The sequence below is a fragment of the Corvus cornix genome, chromosome 2 (genome assembly GCF_000738735.6).
Source record: "Corvus cornix cornix isolate S_Up_H32 chromosome 2, ASM73873v5, whole genome shotgun sequence".
NCBI classification, from domain to species: domain Eukaryota; kingdom Metazoa; phylum Chordata; class Aves; order Passeriformes; family Corvidae; genus Corvus; species Corvus cornix.
In genome coordinates this window covers 14,075,540-14,097,993 of record NC_046333.1, presented here as the reverse complement: position 1 = coordinate 14,097,993, position 22,454 = coordinate 14,075,540, and the positions used below count along the sequence as shown (strand labels likewise).

Genomic DNA, 22,454 nt, shown 5'->3' with positions numbered 1-22,454 from the left:
CTTTCATTTGAAATATATAGACCAGGAAATTGGCAAACAGCCTAAGTCTGATATGCTTTGGCCATGCCTGCGTTCCTTGGCTTCAGACTCAGAGACAGCATGGTGTAGCATAAAAATGAACTTGTTTTCCACACAGAAGTCGAATCCACTGAAACTGAGGAGAATTTGACCAGCAACCTGCATGCAGTTAGCTGGTTTCTTGCTAGGTTCCTATTGCTTTCTCAAAAGTTATTGTGTTACTATATTCCTTAGACAATCACAGCAATGGGATTGAAGGTCAAAGGCAAGGCATTTCAGAGTGTTCTTATTTTATGAGCTTCTTAAACATGCCATCTCTTATTGCCTATTCTTATGTCTCTTCCAGTGCTTCTCCCAGGGACCCATAAAAAAGGAAAAATAGGCCTGCTAACCAATTAATAATGGACACTTGTAGCATCAGGATAGGTTCATTATGGCTCAGTATGGACAATGGATCTGCCCCAGAAAAGACAGACTAGTTCAGCCCTTCTATTAAATGTCCCAGGGGGCTGATACAGTAGCTCACAGCAAGCTCCAGGCAATCTGTCCTCTTCTTTGTCCTTGAACTATAGCTTGGCAGCTCTGGTGGAAGGAAGGAAACTAGGGACGAGTAGCAATTGTTGGGCTCCCTCTGCAGCGCTGGCCCATTCCCATGCTAGGACAATTCTCCTGCCAATAGGTGATTGATCTCAGGGTTTGTGTGTATTGAGAGGACAAAGAAAACCAGCTATTATGTAACCAAATAGCAGCAGCTCAGATGAGAATCTGAGAGGGAGGTGTGACGAAATCCCATATGCCTTTTTCAAAATGTAGGGTATGTGATACTGAATTAAAACAGATTTATCCTCTCAAAGAATAACCAACAGCTGTACTTTTTGACCGCATCTTGCTCACAGCTGGGACCATTACTGCACATGAACAAGAAAGTAATTTGAAAATCTAGTTGAGTGAGTTTCTTGTGAGTCCATTAATCTTTTTTGGCCCACAGACTTTGACATATTTTTATAACACCTCCAACAAGAGGCAAGAAGAAGCATGATGGCATTAAAGATGCTATGAAAGTGCTCTCTAAGATGCTCTTGCCAAAGGGTAAATCAACATTAAAATAGGAAATTACAAACATAATTTGGACCACTTCAAAGCAGTATATTTGGTCTGATTTGTATTTGCATTTCACCTTTTTATACCACTTATGCTGGCAGCACAGAATTACCTTAAAGGATAGTAAATGATAATTTAACTGCCTTAATATCCCTTTACTGATACGAAGTTGCTTCGTTGCTCCAGCATAAATGAGAATCAGACCTATTATACCTTTAAATTATTTCTTAGCATAGATTTTAACTTCAGGATTTCTTAGTTATATTTTTCTGAAATAGCTATTATATGTGTGAAAAACAAGGTACTTCTCAGAACAGTCTGCTTTACAAAGGACTCAGATAACACACTGAAAGCACATAATGTAAATGAACAGCTTGCTCTGTATGTAAATAGCTAAGAGACAAGCATTTCAAATAATCCTTTAGAACAGCAAAAGATATGTTCAAAAAGACTAGATGTTAGAAAATCTTAGGGCTGAGGACTGAGGTATTTACCTTGACAGATGGATTTGTAAAAGGCATCTTTTTAAGTTTGAGGAGGAAAGTAGATAGTCTCTTAAAACATATATATATATATATATAAATTCAAACCTTTAAACATTTTTAGCAGTTTGAAATCATGATTCTTTTTGATTTTCTTTTAATTCAGTCCCCTTGAAATGAACTGTAAAAGACTTCTTGATGGAACAGCTTGTTTATACACGGAGGCTTTCCAGCTATTTGCTCTTAACTGTTTCCCTAGTGTATGAAAGCTGGTTGGAATAGGATAATCTCAGGCTTTGACACACACAAGCATGTTAGTCTGGGATAACAAGATTTAGGATATTTGCAGGCTGGAATGCAGGCAGCAGGACAGTGGTACACGGCGCTGGCACCTATTGCAAAGTACCTGTGCCATGGCAGGTGCTGCTACTGAGAGGGCTGGTCAATCTCTGTCCCCAGTCATGGTGGCACAAGCTGCTGTGGCCACCACTAGCACTGTGTAGCTCATGCAGGGTTAGCCACTGGAGCCTGCAAACTGCAGCTGATCTGGAACAGCTCCTTGGCTTGGAGCTCATCATTCACCTCACGGTGCGTTAGCATCTTAAGGTAAACCAGGCCTTAAAGGGAATTAAGGCCAAAGCTGAAGGCTCAGTCCTTGATGTGTTAAATTCATACCTTGTTCAGCTTGAGAAGAGCTGAAAGAGTGCACTTATCCTCAGGCAGCTGAGGGCCAGGGGCCCCCAAGCAGCCCTGGAACTTCACGGGCAGTATAAACTACATTATTTGTAGCTGACGGAGCAGACTTGCTCCCGGCTGCACAGCCCCTGCTCTGTGTGCTTCACTGTGTCACTCAGGTCCAGCCATGCCCCTTCAGCAGAAGGAAATGTTTATACCACCTCCATGCCAGGAGGGGTTTCCCCATGTTGAGGGAAATTTCTGTCTGCCCCTTTTTGGGAGTTTTTGGCTGGTTTTCAGTGAGGGATTATGAGGCAGCTGGAAACATTTACATTTTAAACTGGAAATTCTGGAAACCTTATTCTTATTTATTAGCATCTGGCTGATCTCTATCTGTGATCTTTGTAATGTGCTGCCATGTGGGAGCCTGGAGTTTGGGATGTGAACTCGTCCCTTATTCCCCGGAAGGAAACGGTTCCTACCAGCACAATGCAGGGAAGTAACATTGGCATGCTCTGAACAGAGTCTCAGAAACTCTTTTAATAGAGAAAAAAATTGGCACATCACAGAGTAAGAAAAGGTGGTGCAGCAGGGAAGTAAGGAGAGAAAATGAGGATATCTTAATCTTGAAAAAACAGTCAGTCTGCCCAAGCCAAGGGGATTAAACACAACCTGCAAAGCAGCTGGCACTGCTATGAAGGGAGTGAAACTGTACTGCACAGAGGCACTTTCTTAATTTGCCATTTGTTTAAATGCAAGAAGATAGTGTAAAAAATCCTTAATCTCATTAAAATAGAAATCTAACAGATAATTTCGGACATAAAAATTAAAATGTTTTTCTCTTAATCCACTGCACAGAGTCTTTTCTTCCTCTGCTTCCCCAACCCCTTTCCAGAACTGTGAGATCAGCAGCAGCCATCCAGCCCTTCAGCAGCACTAACTGTGAAGAGGAGGTGGAGATGTGTCTCAAGAGGGGGGACTGGCTCACTTCTGTGTTTCTCATTGCGCTGGTGCTCCACAATCTGCCTCTGCTCAGAAAGCAGGGCAGAGGTAAAAATAGTGTATGCTGACTTAGCTAACTAGGTGACCCTGGAGACAAATTTTGAGGAGAGTAAAAGCATTGGCTTCTGCAATATCTGAATGCAGAGGCTGAGAGTGGGAACAATATCTGAACTAAGTCAGCTCTATCTCTTAATCAGATCAACACCATCAGTGTCCTTTAGGAAATTTTTTGCATTATTAGTCCCTTTCTTTTGCTTGAAGCAAGAGTGGATTGTGTCACATGGTTGAGGAAACAATGATAAACACTTACCCACCCTGTTAATAAATCACTTGCAAGACTGTGCCTGACTGTGCTTTAATGGAGGAAATGGGAGTAACTGAAAACTGACCTCTTTACCGCTCCACAATTATTGATGCAAAGGATTTTTAACCAGTGCTTAGAGTTTTCGGAGTTCGAGTTTTCTGCCCAAATCCATCCTCTCCCCTACCCTCAGTAAATTGTACAGGATATTAAAAAAATGGTATGAAAGCTGAGGAAGCAGCAAACTAAGGAATTTAAAAGCTGCTAGCTATTGTATTAAGTAACAAGGACCTGCTGCCAGTGACAACTTGGTTTTCCCTTTTCAAGTTCATGGTAGCAGTTTATGTAACCCCATTTCAAGAAAACTTGCTAGAAAACAATATTGTAAGACTGCCAGCTCCCTGGTGGAGAAAACTGGCAAACTTTACTTGTCTTAGTTTTGTAAAACCATGGATATAAATAGTGAGTGGGCCTGTGTGGCTGTTTTTGTTTTCCCAGAGTTTGCAAACACACTGTGTCACTGACATGCCACATTTAAACAGTGCACTGTGTGATTAAGTTAGTTTAATTTTGTCAGCACTTGGCATTTGCTGATGCAGAAGGAAATCTTGTTCTCTGCTGTATCTACATGTGGATGAAAGGAATAAAATATTTACTGTACAGAGCTAAGAGACCAGATGCTTCTTTACTTCAGAGACTTTAAGGAATGGTAAGTCAGGAAGTGCTGCAATTCATTATTTTGTCTCTGGCATGAAATTTGGGTATGGAATTTATTATGGTTTTAATAAGATTCTTTTTTTTACCTGGTTGTAATGTATTGTCAATTACCGTTGGCTTTTCTGTATTCAGCACTGTAGTCCCACCTGGAAAAGAAATTATGCGTATCATGATACATGTGACACAACAAAGGACACAGCAGTCATTAGGAATACCCTATATATAAACCTGAAATATTACTGTCTCTATTAGACATGTAGGTTACTGAGTATGTGAGCTTAAGCATGAAAATATGACATTAAAATCTGGTTTACTTTATCAAAAAAGAACACAAGAACTCTTCATTAAATAAAGCTGTGTATCTTTGGAGTCCTTGCAAACATCAACTAAATAATGCTCACCATATCCCTGTGGTTGTCCTTGGTTTATAGACACTGATTTGCTCCAAATCACATGGAAAGTGAGCAAATGGTCTTTATGGCACCTCCTAAGAGTCACTATTTTCTTCATTTACCCATGATCTGTTGTTTCTCATATCAGGGATGTGAGGTAATACTGGGGCTTCCCCGTACGTGTTTTCATAGCTGTGTTGTGAGACCAGCTCACAGGAGAGGTGCATGGGAATTGCCTCACTTTAGGAGCTAGTCTAAGGTAGGTTTCACTTCTGACTCAAAGTGAAGGAAGAATTAAGGACTTCCCCTTTGTCCTTTTCTTCAAGCAGATAAACAAGAGGTGAGTGGGGTCATGGCCCTCTCCTAGGCTTACTAATTGATATTTTTAAAATACTTGACTTTTTAAAGCAAGCCTCATATTCATAAGGAAACAAAAAGGAAATTAGTACAATTATAAATGCACGGTGGGGTGCTGATTACCAGTCAATGGCTCCTCTTTTCTTTTCTCCAGCAAGCAAGTGCTTAAAGCATTATAGAAAGGATGAATATGATGACTTCCCATGAGAATGAATGCCCAAGCTGTATTGGCTTTATGTTTGTGAGAATGATCTGATGGGAAATGCTATAAACCACGCAAATAGAGTAGCTCTGTATGGGGTCCAAATAGAGCAGGAAGGAATTTGGCCTACAGCACAATTACAGTTAATTGCAAGGGAGGCTTCATTGTGGTGCTCACATATGTGCAAGTGCTGTCAGGGAAGTGACTCTACAGTCGCACCCACGAGAGCACGCGCCACACTTGCACTGGGAATGGATGAAAGAGGGCAAGGCACTCATGAAATCCCCTCTGCACTGCCCTGCTATCCTCAATGGGCCACAAGACTTACACACTTGCCTTCTATGCATTTTGGAGGGAGAAGAGAATGCTTACAATTAATTTATTGGTAAAATCAGTTCTGTGCATTTTACTGTTGTAAGTAACATTGTACGGACAATGCAGCATTTCTCCAATGTCCAGAACAACTGGACATGAACTGCCTAGGGTTGCTAGGTGTTGTAATAATAAATTATACTTAAGTGTCTGCACTTTCGTAGGAGGGCAATGTAGTAACTTTCAATATTAATACTGAAAATGGTTAAGTTAAGAGATGGTGCTCAGGAAGGCTGGTGGCTGTTCCCTTGTCTTAGAGATTATAAATTGCCCCCTTAGCAAACCTGCAGAAACTGCCAGAAGGTTTTTCTTCCTCTCAATAAACTTTCCCTAAGGGACAGGGGGGTGAAGTCCTGAGCTCCTTGAAGCACAGAGACTATGAACATGGAAGGTGCTTGCATAGATCTGTCTGCTTCCCCTGACAGAGCCTCCATCTATGTGAAATATGTCTCTACCTACTGGGCTTTGAAAGACAGTGTAGGGCTTTGTAGGAAGCCCTAATGTTTCCTGACCTGCCTCTTTCTTTTCTGAATAAGAAATGAATTACAATGTTTAGTAACATTGAAAGCTTTCTGAACTACCTTAACACAATACAGACTATTTTATCAGACTCCCTGCATGGCTGTTATCAAATAGAATAAAGTTCATCTGGGACACTGGCTTGAAAAGCAGTGACAGTGACTGTGCACTGTCTTTTCCACTCAAGAATTGTTTTTTCAATTTATGATTTGCAACATGCAATTACAGGATACATTGGCAAATCTCAGAAAGGGTTTGATGTTGAAACTTCACTTTTGTTTGTATCTGCTGTCTGATGTTCTACTTGGCTCACTCCAAAAAGCCAATCTCTTACCTAAGCTTTCCCAATGTCCTCTTGGATAGCTATTGCCAGATTTTAATGCTATTTTATGTCATGGATATAAGAAGCAATAAACATTTATTAGATGAGCACATCAGGGAGCAGTGATGAAATAACTTGTGTCACTGCATCTAAAAACAAGCTCAATTACTGCAGATGTATAGATCTAATCAAACAGACACAGAGATTTGTGGAACAAGTGACCTCCAAGAAGAGATCAAAATGTAGAGGTGCAGTGTCAGCTCTCTTAGAAGGACTAGTGATTCTGTGCAAAAGCGTGAGGATATGAAACCTAGCAAGCTTTCTCTGTTCCAGATGCAGTCTTTGTTACATCTCCCCCTCCTATTTTTCTGCTGGTGATGGCAGCTTGGAGAACATCAGCCCCTCTGTGTCTGTAATGCAGTGTTGGCGGGGAAGCTCATAGAAATATTTCTGGCAGTGTGAGTATGTGTCAGTATGCTTTGATGAAACAAATCTGTTTTGTTTCTGCCTGGGAAAGGCTTGGGGATGAGATTTGAGTCCTATAATAAGTTTTAGGTAGGAAGCCTATATGTAAACCAAGCAATATTTCAAGTTCTTCAATCTCAGACAATAAATCTCAAGAGTATTTTCCAGCTTTTCTTCTTAGTAAGAGAAAGTTTGATTAGAAGATTTGATTAGACACAATTGCCACTCAAAAAATTGCCCTCTCTTCCATCTAGTCACTATTATTTGCTTCAAAATTACATAGCTGAGAAAACAATCAGAAGTATTGTCATATGTAAAAGGCAGATGCCCATGTTTTGACAGCACTAACTATACAAACTGCATACTAATGTCCATTAATATTGAGTGGTTAAATCAGTGCAAACATTAAGGTGGTGATGGATATGAGCTGCAATGAAGCTGCAATGGAATGAGGATGGTTTCTGCACCTGTCAGTTGGTAGTCATCACCTGTGCCACTGTGACAGTTTGCCTGGTCATCATCACACTCATCCACGGGCTTGCCTTCGGAAACAGTAGGCACAGCGGTCGGAGCTGAAACAAAATCCAGTTGTTCAGTTAAAACATGTGCTGGAAAACCTGCATGCAGTTGGAAGTAACATCCTGATGAGCACCATGTGTTGTGTCTGAGGACCGAAGCAACTCTACTTTGCAGGTTGCTTAGTACTTCTTTGGAATGGGCGGTCTTTGTTCTGCCTCCTGCACTGAGGCATATCTGAGGTCAAGGGCTGAGCAGAGCTGGGCAGCAAAGCCCCAGACTCTATTCACTGGCTGATGGCTGTTTGTTGTTCCTACCGATGGAACAGTGAAAGCCTGGCAAGGCAGAGTGAGAGTCTTGGAGGATTGTGTATGGGGTAGAAACCCCATAATTTTATTGCTGTCCAAAGTCCCAGGGAGTGGGCCTGTGCAGAGGAGCAGGAGGGGTGATAATTCTCAAGCACCCAACACATTGCTGAAGAAACCGCTCTGCAAAGCACATGCAAGAAAGGAAATGTCTGAGCACAGTTCTGGTAACAGCAGCAGGAAGGCAGTGTGATGTGGAATCACTTTGTGCTCAATGAGGACACATGGAAGGTGTTTCTTTTGTTTTTTGTTGAAGTTATAAATAAATAAGACATCAGTGATGTCAGTCATCCCTCCTGGCCACCTGCCTGCTTCTCACTGGTGATGACTTTCTGGTAGCTGCTGCCTAACCAGTAAGAAGTCTGAACTTTGTTATTAGAGTTAAAAGCTTCAGATTTGTGTAAGATGCCAGAAAACACATCTATAGCCCAGTATCTGCAAAGCACACCACATCTGGAAAACCAGAATACAGAGACGCGGTGCTATGTTTATGTTTTATGCGGCACGTATAGTTCCCTGGCTTTAGATAATCTTCGAATGTGATCCAGGCTTTTGTCTGTTCTCACCTACTGTTATTTTCATTAGCAATCTTTTTCACTCATTATAGGCTATGCAATAATGTATGTCTTTTGCAGATTCTTCTTTTCCCTTCTACTGCCCTCAGTGTCTGCTGGCCCCAGAAGATCATATACACTGATTTCTTGGCCTGAAAATTTCAGGAGAGGTGGTAGTTTTTGAAGTAGCTATATTATGGGATGAAACATGCCTCTTTAGGACCTTGACCTATGCTTTACATGTTCAATCTATCCCTAGTTAAAGAAACAGTTCTGTACCTATTATGAATTATGCAGAACATTTGTAACCCACATTGCTATAAAAACCCCTCAGGGGGATCCCTCTAGCTTTCTACATCCAGTTAAGTTTCTTATCTTGATCTTTGTGTCCCTGTATAGCCTCAAGCTTGCCTACATCTCTGCCATCATTTCATATATGCCCCCCTGGGATGCTTCAAGCACACAAAACTTGCCTTTGCTCATTGCTGCTGGAGAGCTGATTTCTGCTCCTCTCTGTGCCAACCTAAATGCTTCTTTTCTCATCTCAACTCTTTTCTTCCTCAGGAAATCTCAAGTGACTTCATTCAACTCCCTCCTTAAGATGCATTTATACATTAAGTATTATTATGCTTCTCCCACAGGCAGATGGGAATTGACCTCACCTGTCCATGAGTGACCTACAGGTGAGCATACATCGAAAGTGCACAATAGCAGAAGGACAAATGTGAAAAGATGTGTCCCAGGGGGAAAAAAATTGTACCTGCTGTTCCAGTTTGCCTAAAAGCAAAGGCTCCTTCATCTCACTGAGCAATATATTCTTGTAAGGTGGTCCATGGACTCACTCCTGGATGTCTGGGTGGCTACAGGAGCCGTGTGGCTGAAGGACTTTGCCCACAGGTTGCAAGTTTACATAAGGCAGGTGCTGGTTTTTCTTTTTTCGTAGCAAGCAGCACAATAGTCTGCAGGAACTAAGTATTCCCACAGGAAGTGAGGACTTCCTGCAGGAACTAAGAAGTATTTCCAACCTCCCCACTTTCCGGGCCAAGTAAAATCATACTTATTCAATCTGGCCTTCACTAAAAAAACAACACAGAACTCATCAGTTCTCACAGCAAATGCCTCCCACACTTCCCTCTTGGGGGAGAAATGGTGAGAAAGAAATGGAGGTAGAGCAGTTGTTTCCATTCATCTTGGGAGCTCGTTCAGCTACTTCTGTAAGAGGTGTCATATGAAACCCCCAATACTATGGTTTGTTATTCTGTGTATTTTTAAGCTGTGTGGTTTGTAAGCCGCACCACTGTACCATCATTCACCAGATAAAATTGTTAAATTCACATAGTGTTATCTGTAGTTATCTATGAAGTTAAATAATTATGTTTATATAACAAAAATCAAAGCTGACTTCACGTCACAGTCCAAGGACAAATGTCTAAACTTTGCTTTTCCTGGTCTTTCATCTCCTACATACTCTTGCAAAATTAAAGCTTAGTAAAGAACAAAGAGGCCCCCTTTACCCCCCAAAAGTAACAGCACAGACACAGTCAAGCCAAGTGATCTTTGCCCACCACAGTTTGTGGTGTGACTTTCAGGTCTTTGAAGGATAGAGGGACATAATTACTATATTTAGTGCAAAGCTCCCTCTGCATTCTCGGAAAACATCTCCTCCAGGGTTGTATCATGGTAACATAAAATTTAAGTTCCTGTCTTTATTCTCTTCTAATAGCTCTATGATTCTCAAAAGTATAATCATAAGGCTGCTTAAGGGAATGGAAAACCATGTGTAGAGTATCACTGTGATTCAACAAAGGAATGGGAAAAAGAATAATAATTGTGCCTTGGGCATATTCAAATGTTGCAGAGAGGAGCTGAATAGGCCAAGAAACAGCACTAATGGCAGTCATGGAAGCGAGAGTCCGATGTGCTGCCTGTGCAGACATAGCAGTCTTCAGCAGCAGACCAAGTAGAGAATGCATTTATGAAAATAATAAAGTGCATTCACTTCTAGCAGAGCAATTACCTTCAAGTTCACAGCCCAGCAGCTCCATTCGCAGCCCCAGTCCCCCGTGTGTGGCTCTCTCAGGGTACACGCGTATGAATCGTGTCGATACAGGTTCAAAAGTCCGCAGTTCAGGTGTGTCATAGTTGGTGTTGCCTTCAAATGTCTGCAAAGCATGAAAAATGCTACTTGTTAAAAAAAAAAAAGGAAAAGAAAAAGTTATTTTCCACACTCATCTTTTTCCCTTCATTCTCCTGCCTTTGAATTAGGTGAGCAGTAGGCCAGATTCTAACGGCTTAATAAGTGTCAGGCATTCCTATCCTAAATGAGAATGGAAAATACATTGTTAAAGCTTCTCGGAAAAGTAATGCATTTCATTTTTCATAAACTCAGTAACAACCAATCCATCAGGGTCATAACAAGAGCTGAGTGTTTAATGAGACATGTTTTTAAATGACGCTCTGTTCTGAGGTTTAACTGGGTGACATTTCCAACAGTTCTCAGGGAAAAAAAAATGGCTGAGGTGAAGATCCTGTCACCTTTTAAGTGGTTACAATAATAATCCAACTATTCAAGAGAAAATTTCAATCTGATTTCCCCCAGTGACAGAGCTTCACAAGTTGTAGCTATTTCAAAAGGCATAAATTAAACTTCAGGAGCAGTAGCTGCAAGAGTTCTTCCAGTGAGCCTGCTATTGAAGAAGAATTAGAAGAAAGAGAAGAAAGCTGCTTCCTGACAAAACTGCAATATAATCCAACAGGCAAGGCAGGCCGGCAAATGTACATTTCAGACAAAAAATCTCTTCTCTGAGTTGCACTTTGGGTTCTTTAGACATAATAAAACTCTCAATGGCGTTTGTTTGATACCTTCGGTTTCTCTTTTCAGTGATCTTTTGCATATAGAACACATTCTAATTTGTACTTATAGGAACACCTCAAGTGTCTCCATGTAGATGATCAGTCCTTAGAACAAATCAACTGAACAAAGAAACAGTCCTTGGCATGAAAGCTTTATAGCCTAAGATAGGCAAAAGCAGTTATTTTTACCCTATTTTATAGGAAAAAATGTCTTCAGAACATCATGTACAGGAATGTCTAAAGTACAAAATATGAAAACAATGAAGTAAAAGTATTTTCAGCTTTTCCATGATTTAGTGAAATGGCAAAACTCTAAAAAACATCTCTGAACTGCAGTTCAAATTTGGGATTAGAAGTGCTACCATAAGATACTTCTAAGTCATAGCTGTGAAACCGGAAGCATTCTTCAGGAAGAAAGCACCAGATGCCCTTCATTTCAGAGGAGAACAAAACCAAACCTGCAATGAACTCGTTCTATTGATCCGGGGCAGAGAAAACAGAGGCTATGGGAAAAGCTGGCTGAATTCCTGAGGCAGAAAACCAGCATAGGTAAACCTGATTGCTTCCTGTATATTCAGTGCAGTTCTAAAAGCCTTCCTTGTTTTTACTGTGCACCTCTGCATTATGATCCAATGGTCCACAATCCTTCTGGCCACTGGTTACAGAGTGCCAGTCACAAAAGCCAATGGTGATGAGAGACTGTGAACAACTAAACTAAAAAATAATTTCAACATCAATGCTGTTTCTCCTACTTCCTAGGGAAATTGCACCTCCGAGGTGGCTTCAAAGGGCACTGGTTGACCCAGTGTATTGCCAGTGAGTTGTCACAAATTCATGTGTAGAGGACCTGTCAGATCTAATTGACATGGAATTACATATTATTATATTTGAATAACAATATAGTGCAAATGATCAGAAAAGCTACCTACTATATGAGAAAGAATGAATGCCATTTTATGTGTAAAAAGTAGACAGACACATGTATCTGAGGAATCCTTGCTCCCTTTTTTAATAGTAGTCTTAATAGCAACATATAATAATAAAAACTGATTTATAAAAGACATCACTACTGAAGTACTGACACATAGACATTAGGATTCAATAGGCATCTAGAATTACATTGAATCATTGTCCTTTGTAGAGCAGAGCTGCCTGTGATTCAATTTTGACTGTTCATTTAAAACACATACTGATACTCTTTGTGGGAGATGAGAGGAGTGTACAGCAAAACTTCACTTTGTGAGTGTCCTTTATAAAGGCTATGTCACAAATTGCTTTACTTCACTACAAAGATAAGTTCTAATAAATAATAGTTAAACAAAAGAGAAGCTAAGATGGTGAGCAGAAAAAAAATCTGCCTAACATATTTTAAAACCAAAATAAACATTGCAGAAAAATTTTAAAAGGATGTTCCAAATGGCAGGATATTCTGAAATTTCTTGTACCAGAAATGATGAGAGGAACTGCAAAAACAACAGCAAACCACCCCCTCCCCATCCCCAAACAACTCATCCGACCCCCATAAAAAGTGGAAGGAGGAAAGAAGTATGAAAGAGAAAGATGACTTTATGGAGTAGGCTTGCCTCTAGACAAATACAAATTGGATCTTGAAATAGAGTTCTGCATGGTTGTTTGATGATTGTCATTTTCACTCCTTTGAGTGCTTGAGCTAGGTTACAGGGGGAAATATTTTGCACACTCAAAAATATCTGAAATTGGGTCAGCCAAAGAGGAGGGAGTTATGGTAGTCTTTGCGAAAGCAGCTGTAGGCATGAATGACAAGATCATGCTAAGAAACAAGGTGATGTTTCACCCCTTGGACATATTTTGTTGTTATGTTTAGCCTGTCACTGCTCTTTCTTTTCCTAAAATGCAGTTGTTTGTTTATTGAAAGTCACGACTTTAACCAAGTGAAACGATGTGTTTCATTTCATATAACAGGGCTGTTTCTAATCGACGTTCCTGCTGTGACTCATTATAGCATCCTGTCCCATCCAGTTCTACTTACAGTTAAAAACACTACATTCCAGTACTAACATTTTAAATTCCTCAGACTCCAAAATCATGGGATTTATCCTATTCTCTTTAAAGAAGACTTGTGCTTTGGAAGAAAGTTTATTAAATATATTGAATTTTTAGGACGGATTATAATTATTCCACAAGAGATTTGAATTCCAGCCCTTTCTATTCCATTAATCTTGAAAGTTAATTTCTGGTGGTGATGAAAGCTGAGGATGGGCTCAGTGCATTAGTTAGCACACTAGTTTTCTTGTCAAACTGCTAACTTCTGACAATCATGGCAAGTGCCTGTATTAGAAAACAGAAAGCCATGCAGCAGACGGCACGCTGCTTCGAAAACATATGGCATTATTTTTTTCCCTCGTTGAGCCACAGTGTAGAAGTACATGTCAAAACAACATCTATTTTAGAAAGAAAATGGTAAAATCCCATTGTTGATTTACACTCCCTTCACACTTTATGATGAAGTCAAAACTCATGGTAACAAGAGAAAGGAGATGACTGCAAAGGCTGAATCCGTTTAGTTTTAATCCCCCAAACAAATGATGAAAAGTGAGAAAATGCAGACATATTCAGTGAGATTAAAACAGGAGAGAATGAAGTCCAATATTTACCAAATGTGCCTGGAAAAGCTATATCCATGGGCCCACTCAGCTTTTCCTTTAAGGAAACACAGGTTCCTCCAATGGAGGAGTCTGTACAGCAAAACAGCTTTTACATCTAATTTTCAAACTAACACAGATGAGATAAGGAACAAACCTCAGAATTCCCATCTGCCAAGCACCACAATGATTTGCCTTTTGAGGGCACATTTTGGTATATGATTCCCTGGTCATCCCAGTACTACAGCACCAGTTTGTGAGCAGGGCTGCATGCCTACTCATTTCCTCAAGGAACTGGGTAGGAGGACTGAAAAAGAGTCGTGCCTTTTGAGGCAAAAATGCACTTTGTGACCAGTAATAGCAAAATGGGATGGAAGACTTAGATGGGATTTGGTGTAAATAAGCTAAACCCTCAGTGCAATTTAGGTTCTGAAGCGCATACATCCAAAGACAAGCCAAAATAGGTACATTCCCAGAAACTTTTCTGGGCCACAATCATTTTCTTTTCTTTGGAATCTAACCCAGCAATTAATTTGGTCCTCCTCTATAAAAGTCTTCCCAAGCAATCTCCAAGATGCTTCCCTTGAGACAGTACAATAGTACTTCTCACTTGGGATGGGATAACATGACAAAAACGTCATCACTTTCTTTTGGAGCGACTTGGATCAGATCATTACAGAGAGTCTGAGAAACTCTCAAAGCAATTTACAGGCAGTTCAGAAATTCAACAGGCACCCCATTGGGCTGAATAACACCATTCTCATTCTATAGCTCTGACAGAAAAGAAGCAAAAGAAAAGTAATTCAAATAAATTTGTCTCAAATAAATTTGTTCACTGTCAGTTTTAGAGTTTGGTTTTTTAGAGCAGACTTTTAAATCCCGTTGCATGGGATTTTGCAGTAAATTGGGGGCCACAGAGGCACCAATGTTGCCAAGAGTCAAGGCTGAACTAGCTGTTGAATAAGCAAAACTTGCTGCCAGAGAGGCAAATGTCTTAAGGCCAGCTCTTGCCCTCAGGCATGGGACAGCTCCCACAGCATTCCTTCAGGGCTGCTGCCCTTGGAGTCCTCCTACTTGGCTTCACCCCAGCTATGTGGCTTTTCTAAGGTCAGATAGAGGTGTGTAGAAATGTAATGAAAGCTTTTTTTCTAATTCAACTTTTCTTTAGAGCGTTTTTGCCCTTACCTTAATCTTTTTCTTGCTGGAGTCCATGATCATTTTCCAATCGGATCCATTGTTGCTGTAGCCAATTTTGAATTTTTTCATGAACACTTTGTTTTCTCGGTGCTTGCCTCCTTGGACAATTATGCCCCTCACTATTTTTTCCTCACCAAGGTCTATTTGAAGCCATTCATTTGTATACGGATGAGTAGTTGGTGGCAGTGCCCAACCTGAACGGCTCGTTATGAGGCGAGCATTTTCTGGGATCCAGTTTCGATCCACTTGAGTAGATGCAGTGATCTGAGAGTCAGGAATAAGGCCAGACACCATACCCAGCATCCCAGAGCAAGGATAATCTACAGAGAAAAAAACCCCAAATAAATTAAATAGTTATTCTGAACAAGTGCCAAAACAGAAACAGGACACATCAGTCAATTCACCTATCATAACAAATTACTTATTTATTTCTTATATCCAAAATAATCTATTGGATTTGTATATAATTTTCATTTGTTCAAACTTGCACATCCTAGTTTTGGCAGGAAGTACCAAAATACCACAAGTATTTTTGGCTTGGTGGGAACCAAAAGGATCAGAAAATCCTATTCTATTCTTGTTTTCTATTCTTCTTGCTAAGGCAAAGAGTGCAGGGCCATCTGAATTTGTGAATATTTCCTCAGAGAAAACTTCCAAAACCAGCCAAAACCTGGTTGCAGATTACTTAATTTTGGTGACATCAGAAATGGAAATCTTCATACATTAAAATACAATATATTGTTGCACTTGAGATTTTCCTAATGCGTTTCTTTGGTCTCTCAGACTTTTTCAGGTGACACAGAATAGTTGATTCTTTTATGATCCTAGATAAAGATCATTTAGAAGTACCTGCTAACAAGGAATGAAGAATTCTAATACAGAGTGTAACAGTAGATCTGATTACCTACATGTAATCCGAAAAGATTTCATAGAATAGAACTTGGAATTCTCTAACAAACTAATCAGTAACCTTATTTTCCTGCTTTATGGAAACCAGTACTAAGAAACATTTTCAAGACTAAAGAAACACCTTTAGAGAAAAAAAATTATCCTAGAACTATTAAAAATTAGTGGCATTGAACCGCATTAAGTGCTAAAATTATGCTAGAAAAATTAGATTTGTAAAGCCTAATAAATCATTAACATTTTCTTTCAACTGTAAATCATATTTTTACATTACACAGAAAGGCACTTCCATTGTGTAGAAATTATAGAAAACCTAAAACTCTAAAAACCAAAAAAAAATCTAAAAAATTTTGACAGGTAACTGTATGATATAAAAGAATTACATTACAATACTGATCACGACTGGGAACTTGACTTTAAACACCATTACTTGCACAGGCTTCAGATCTAAGTGTTTGTACCTTGCAATCCTTTTAAACCTAGTTATGTGTTTGTTCCTTGAGAAATCTGCTGAGAACTACCTATGAATAGCACACATGAGAGAGTGAGACTGGAGGGTTAGGAGGGAAAAGTAAGATGGGAATTTGCAAAATATCCATGTATCTCAGGAATTTTGCATGAAGCTGTAAAGCAATTGCAAGGAAAGTACTTAAAAGTAAAACATAATGTCAGAAAAACACTCAGATAACACTGGATGTTTGGGTTGTGGTGTTTTATTTTCTTTTTTTTTACCATTTCTACATTCAGACCACAGTGGAAATCATGATTATGAATTTTACTCATAAAAATAAATCCCACAGCATAGGCACAATAAATTCCCCTGATATCATAATCCTTCCCAAGACCTACCTGTTATCTTGCAGCCATAAACTTCAAATCTCAGTGAAACTCCATTTTCCCAAGACACAGGTCTAATTCGCACAAACCGTGTTAAAACTGGTTTGGCAAAAGGTCTGTAAACAACATCAGTGGGATTGCTATTCCCTTGAAACACCTTTGTGGGGAAAGAAAAAGTATATATTTGTTAAGCTTTCTCTTAAATGGTGTTTATAGTTCTGTGTTTTACAGATAGTTATGATATAAGGTCTAACTAGGGTCGGCTGTGGGGGCTGACACAAAAGACTTGGATGGGAAACTATTCCATTAATCTCCTAACACAATTTTTGCAGACAGGTTTGCTTTCTTTGGGGAGGAAAAATGAAGATGTAAGGTATTCAGTGATACTAAACATGGTATTCCTAATGCCCAGATCTATATGCAGGAATGACATACACCGATCTTCATCACCCAAGGACTTCTGTGTCCTAGAAGAATCCCCCAATGCCCTTAGAGCAGCTTTATTTCTTGTACGCTTGCAGAATGATGCAGAAAGCTACAGAATCTCAGGCTCAAATTAAAGGTTTGGATTTCAATTAGACCACATAAAAATCCTATATAGATTTATGATAAAAACATATATTATTTTGGTGTCCCTGGGCTTAAGATTTTGCAAAGTGTATAGTGCAAACCTTGCTTTGTTAACCTCCTGTTTTCAAATCCTTTTCAACAAGTTCTCAGAATTTCTTTCTCCTTGCATATTGAGATGGAAGTCTATTTAAAATCTGTATAGCAGGCTCTAAGATTTTCCCTCCATCCCCCGAGGCTGGCAGTCAAATTAGATGAACAATGAGACTTCCACCAGAAGCACATGATTGTGCTGTGCTTTCATGTTGAGGATCCTGCAGACACACTCCTTCCTAGCACAGCCGAAACCTTGCAATGTTCCAATCCAAAGAAGGTGATTCAGTTTCCTGCTTCTTCCTCACATAGAGGTGACCAATTTCCTGTTGTTTTGCATGGATACAGACCCCTCTCCTTTTATGGGAGATTCTCCCATTTCTTACACACACTGTCCTACTTTCCTGTTTGTTCCTTACAGTAACTGCACTAATTTGGAGAGGAGACCAACAGCACACAGCTGTCAACTCATAAGGCTCAGTTACGTCTCAAGTAATTTAAGATAAGAGTTTCATATCTACCAAGAGATTTTCAATGGAGTTGCATTTCTTTCCAGCAACATTTTTTTTTTTTTCTGTGAGGACCTGCTGTAGTTTTCTCAAAGTTTGCATCTGACAGAGAAAATGACTCTTTTCTCAAAAGCACACAGATCCTTATATGTAGTTAGTGCAACACTAGCGTACGGCTGCCTTGAGATCTGCAGCTGCAAACTTTTAATTTGAATTAAAATATCTGGGAGGGAGAATGGTGCATACTTTTTTCTTGTCTTGATGAACAGCAAAATACTGCCATTTTAGAAACCTGATTTTTTTAATGAACCCTTTGTACAAGTGACACAGGTTTAGGAAATGTTCTCACTGATTAAGGACAGCATGTGCAAGAGAAACTCATGTAAAATACACTCTTGGAGAGTTTACAAATTGAAGCTGGTAATGAAAATCAGGCATGGTCTGATTTTGAAAGAAGCATTTGTTCAGATTACAGAATCCAGAGCCAGGAAACCCCGTGTCTCATACCAGCCACTGCTCTGGCCCCTCTTGTGACTTTGGGCAAGTCAGTTATTGTATCTTTATATACATCACTGTACAGTGCCCACATTGTGTCATTTGACCTTTAGAACTTCCAGTAAAACCAGGATAATACCTGTCAAAGAGAAGCTTTCAGTACACATTTTTTATTGCTTTCCAAAGTGCTTCATAAAAGCAAGATGTATTTGTTAAACACTGCTACCATGTTGATTAGATAAATGTAGTGGACTTGGCTTAGCACTTACAGATGAGTCAGGGACAAACCAGTAACCAAATATTTAAAGCTAGATAGGGTTACACTGATACAGTTTGATGTTGCACAGCTCTTCTGTGTCTTTACAGAAGGGTCACAAAAAAGCTGTTTTGAAGGGAGGTACCACAAAACCTTTCCAGTTGCATCAGTCCCTGGCAGCCTCTGGGGATGCTGCTCCCAGGCACATCCTGAGTGAGGCGGGAAGGGAGGCACAGCCTCACCGGGGCTATTCATGTGAGAGCTGGAGCAGAACTGACTTCTCAGTAATGAGCTTTATGCTCATGGTAGAGGATAATGACAATTTTTCTTACAAGTGTCTAAAGCTGTTTCATTGGGAGGTCACAGAGAGCAAATCTGCTGATAAATGGAAAGGTGATAAAAATCTATAAGGATGGAAAGATCTGCCTAATCATCTGTCTGCATGACCCCCATCACTAAGATACTTGGGTCTAACAAACTACTAATCACTTGCTAGCACCCCTGCATGGCCATGCACAGGGAGCTGAGGCACTGACACATTGCATATCCAGAACTTCACGGCAGATAATGGACAGACATATTTTTGGAAAAGTTCTGCATAATTTTTTTCTCAAGGTTACATAGAAAATCTCTGAGAAAAAGGGAAACAGCAGAACACTGTGTCCAGGAAAAAGACACAAAATTACTTGAATTATGGTGAGTTCAATAGATAGGGTAGCACCTTGCACCATTTCCAGCTGCTCTAGGCTTTGCATAAACAATTTCTGTGGCCCATTACTATTGAGACACAAGCTGTCTTTTGGATTTGGGAAATTGTTAATGCTGATCAACCTGACTAAAACTTATTCGTCTTTTTTAAACAGATGATAGCAAACAGTTCAACAGACTATTTCTCAGCTGAAGAAAGATAATAAAAGAAAAAAAAAAACTTACAACAGGCTTGTTTCCCTCCTTTAATGTAATCCAATCCTCTCCATTGGAGCTGACATCTACACGATATGTTTTCAGATAATATTCCTTCTTTGTTTCTTTAGAGATGGCTCCTTGGGTCCCAATTCCAGAAACAAAGCGGAGAAGGCCCAGGTCTACCTGTGGTAGAGAATAATTTGGAATGTGAGGACAGTCACTTCAGAGCATAACAACACTGCAGCAGTGCACTCTACCTCACCATGTTTTACAAAAATAATAAGGATTTTATATAAAGCAGACTGCAAAATATTGTTGATAATAACATAGACATGATCTCCTCCTTTGTAAACAGTGTCATCAGAGAAGATGGGAAGATTTGCCTAATTAGCCAGGAATGTCCCTCACATGCCAGAGAATTCTCTTTCCTCTGTGAGGGAGGAACCAGAGACACCATCAGTGTGACTGCAGAGGAGTTACTAGAGAAGTTCCTCAAGGACCAGTCTGCTGAACAACATCAGTTAATACTTTCATTAAGCCCTTGCAGAGATGCTAATGAGATTCTCTAAGGACACAAAGCTGCAAGGCATTGCCAATACAGAGGAGACTCGTGCAGTGAGAACTGAGTGACCCTGAGGACTACAGCAGTAGAAATGGGATGGAATTTACTAGGATAATGTCAAAGTTGTGCACTTAGGGAACGATAACAAGAATTCTGCTAAAACCCAGAAGAACATCACTTGCAAATAGAAGAGAAGAAATGTATATTAGTTGGTCACAAGATAATTACAAATCACTGTGTGATTTTGTCGGGAAAAAGGCAAATTAGTTGCTTGTACTGTATGGTGTATTTGAAGAGAACAGAAAGAAGCATTAGCACAAGTGCAGAAATTCTGTTCCAACTGTCAAATGCCATGAACTTCTATCATTAGAAAACAATGTCATTTTGAACTTGCTGGAGAAATGCACATGAATGTGTGTTAGAGGTCATCTCTCTTCTTCACTCTTCTCTCCCTCCTTCTCTCATGGAAGTACATTGTGCTTTACAAATGGACAAGTGATTTAGGCTAACCTTGCTCTCCCCCATTATTCATTTTTCATCCAGGTCTTTTCCTTATCTAGTTCATCATGTGGCATCAAAGAACTATCAACATATTTGGGAGAATGACGTGGGGTGCAGGAATACAACTCCTCAAGTAGCTGGCTACTCAGTTCTGCTGGCAAAAGAAACGCTATCCCAGCACACAAGTCCAGCTGCCAAATAGCTGAAACTGGGCACAAAACTTTCTCACAGTCAGGTTGGTGACCATAGCTTTGAAACCTCTGCCATTTCCTTACAGCCTCTTTTTAGCCAAAACAACAAACCAATTAAAATCACATTCTTCACCCTCTTTTTCTGCAGCTAGAACCTTCTCTTTTTTTCCTAAAGCAGGTCGTTTAATTTCAATATAAAATGACAGTATTCACAAAATATTAATCAGTGTAATTTATTCCCTTAACTTCATTTGTCCAGAGTTTAGTAGGATAATAATAGGTTGAACTAACCCTTCTAAACTGAATGGCTCCATGAATGCCCCAGGCTTTTTCATATTTCCAAAATATGTAGGATGCAGAATATATGTGTCCTGTGTCCCACAGGCATCCTTTTTCCTGGATGTATGTCATATATCCAAAGGCACTGGAGCAGTTAAATCAACATGCTCTGCATTCTCTCTCAAAAGGCTGAAGGAAGTGCTATTGAGGACAGTGTCTGCTCTCTCAATGCCCATGTCATATCATATGCAAGGCATTTTGGAGTCCTCCAACACAAGAATAGCAGCCTTGTGTGTGACAGATAGAACTGGCTTTCAGGGCAAAGTCCCTGCTCCAGTTTTTAAGGCTCATAAAGTCTATATGTAACATTTTAGCCCTTTTCTTTAGGGGTGAAATACTGCAACATTTTGGTTTTGTGTGATAGAAAAAAATTCAGTCTCAAAAAAAAAAAAAAAAAAAAAAAAAAATTCCCAGCGCCACCTCACAAAAACAATCAAGTGATTTAAAGTAACTGGAGAGTCTCAGATGTTAGATTGTTGCAATCTGAAAGTTAATGGGGGAATCTGGGCATCATTGCTCTGAGCAATCTCAGTTTAACTTCAAATGCTCTCCAAGCTGTACTCTGCTGATTGTAAAGTGTGCTGCACTGAGTTATGTCCAATACCACATTCACTTCCAGGCTGAAGTGCACTTGAAAATCTGGAAGTCTGAGGGAGCGCAGAGCTAAGTTATTTAAATGATCTGCTTCTCTTACAATTTGAAACAGCTCTTCAGTTTTGAAATGATTAGGGTCCCAAGCCTGTACCATTCCAACTGATTTGAAATTATTCTAGTAGAGGCTTTTTAATATACAGTAACTACTTCATTGTGAATAAAGTCAAGCAATGGCCTACTACAAGAGTTCTAGGTATTTGAAGCCAAGTTAAAATTTAACATTGGTGGCTTAGGGAAAGTTTTGATTATTTGATGCCTGGCCTAACAATTGCTACCAGTCACTGACCATTCAGGTCTCAGGCTTGTCCTATCAGAAAACTTCAGGCCCCCAAATTTTGCTTGGTCCCAGATTCTGGGATTCAATACCCCTTCTTAACTCCAGGGCACTGAATATCATATAGCATCTATCTCAGTGCCCAGGATTAAGTCCTAAACACACAATGGATATAAACATCTACCTTCATGTCTAAAACCTGTCAGAATTCTCTCACTGGGAGACAGGGAGATGCTGAGAGGACTTCTAATTCATCGTCTATGAGTAAGGAAGGAAAGGCAACATCATTAGTGCTCCTGGCTCCAGTAACTGAGTAAGACATTACTGGAGGAG

General features: G+C 39.8%; 1 protein-coding gene across 3 annotated transcripts in view; it reads right to left on the bottom strand.

Moving 5' to 3' along the window:
• The window catches only part of NRP1 (neuropilin 1), a 113,240-nt gene that overhangs the window by 14,154 nt on the left and 76,632 nt on the right, over positions 1-22,454 (bottom strand). For 2 of the 3 annotated variants that reach the window (XM_039570937.1, XM_039570942.1), the window contains exons 8-13: positions 19,628-19,783; positions 16,787-16,931; positions 15,020-15,351; positions 10,378-10,522; positions 7,393-7,497; positions 4,383-4,442 (exon numbers count right to left, since the gene is read on the bottom strand). In XM_039570937.1, the coding sequence (XP_039426871.1) occupies positions 4,383-4,442; positions 7,393-7,497; positions 10,378-10,522; positions 15,020-15,351; positions 16,787-16,931; positions 19,628-19,783 (943 nt within the window). The remainder of the gene's footprint in view (positions 1-4,382; positions 4,443-7,392; positions 7,498-10,377; positions 10,523-15,019; positions 15,352-16,786; positions 16,932-19,627; positions 19,784-22,454) is intronic. The other variant, XM_039570948.1, reaches the window with a different exon arrangement.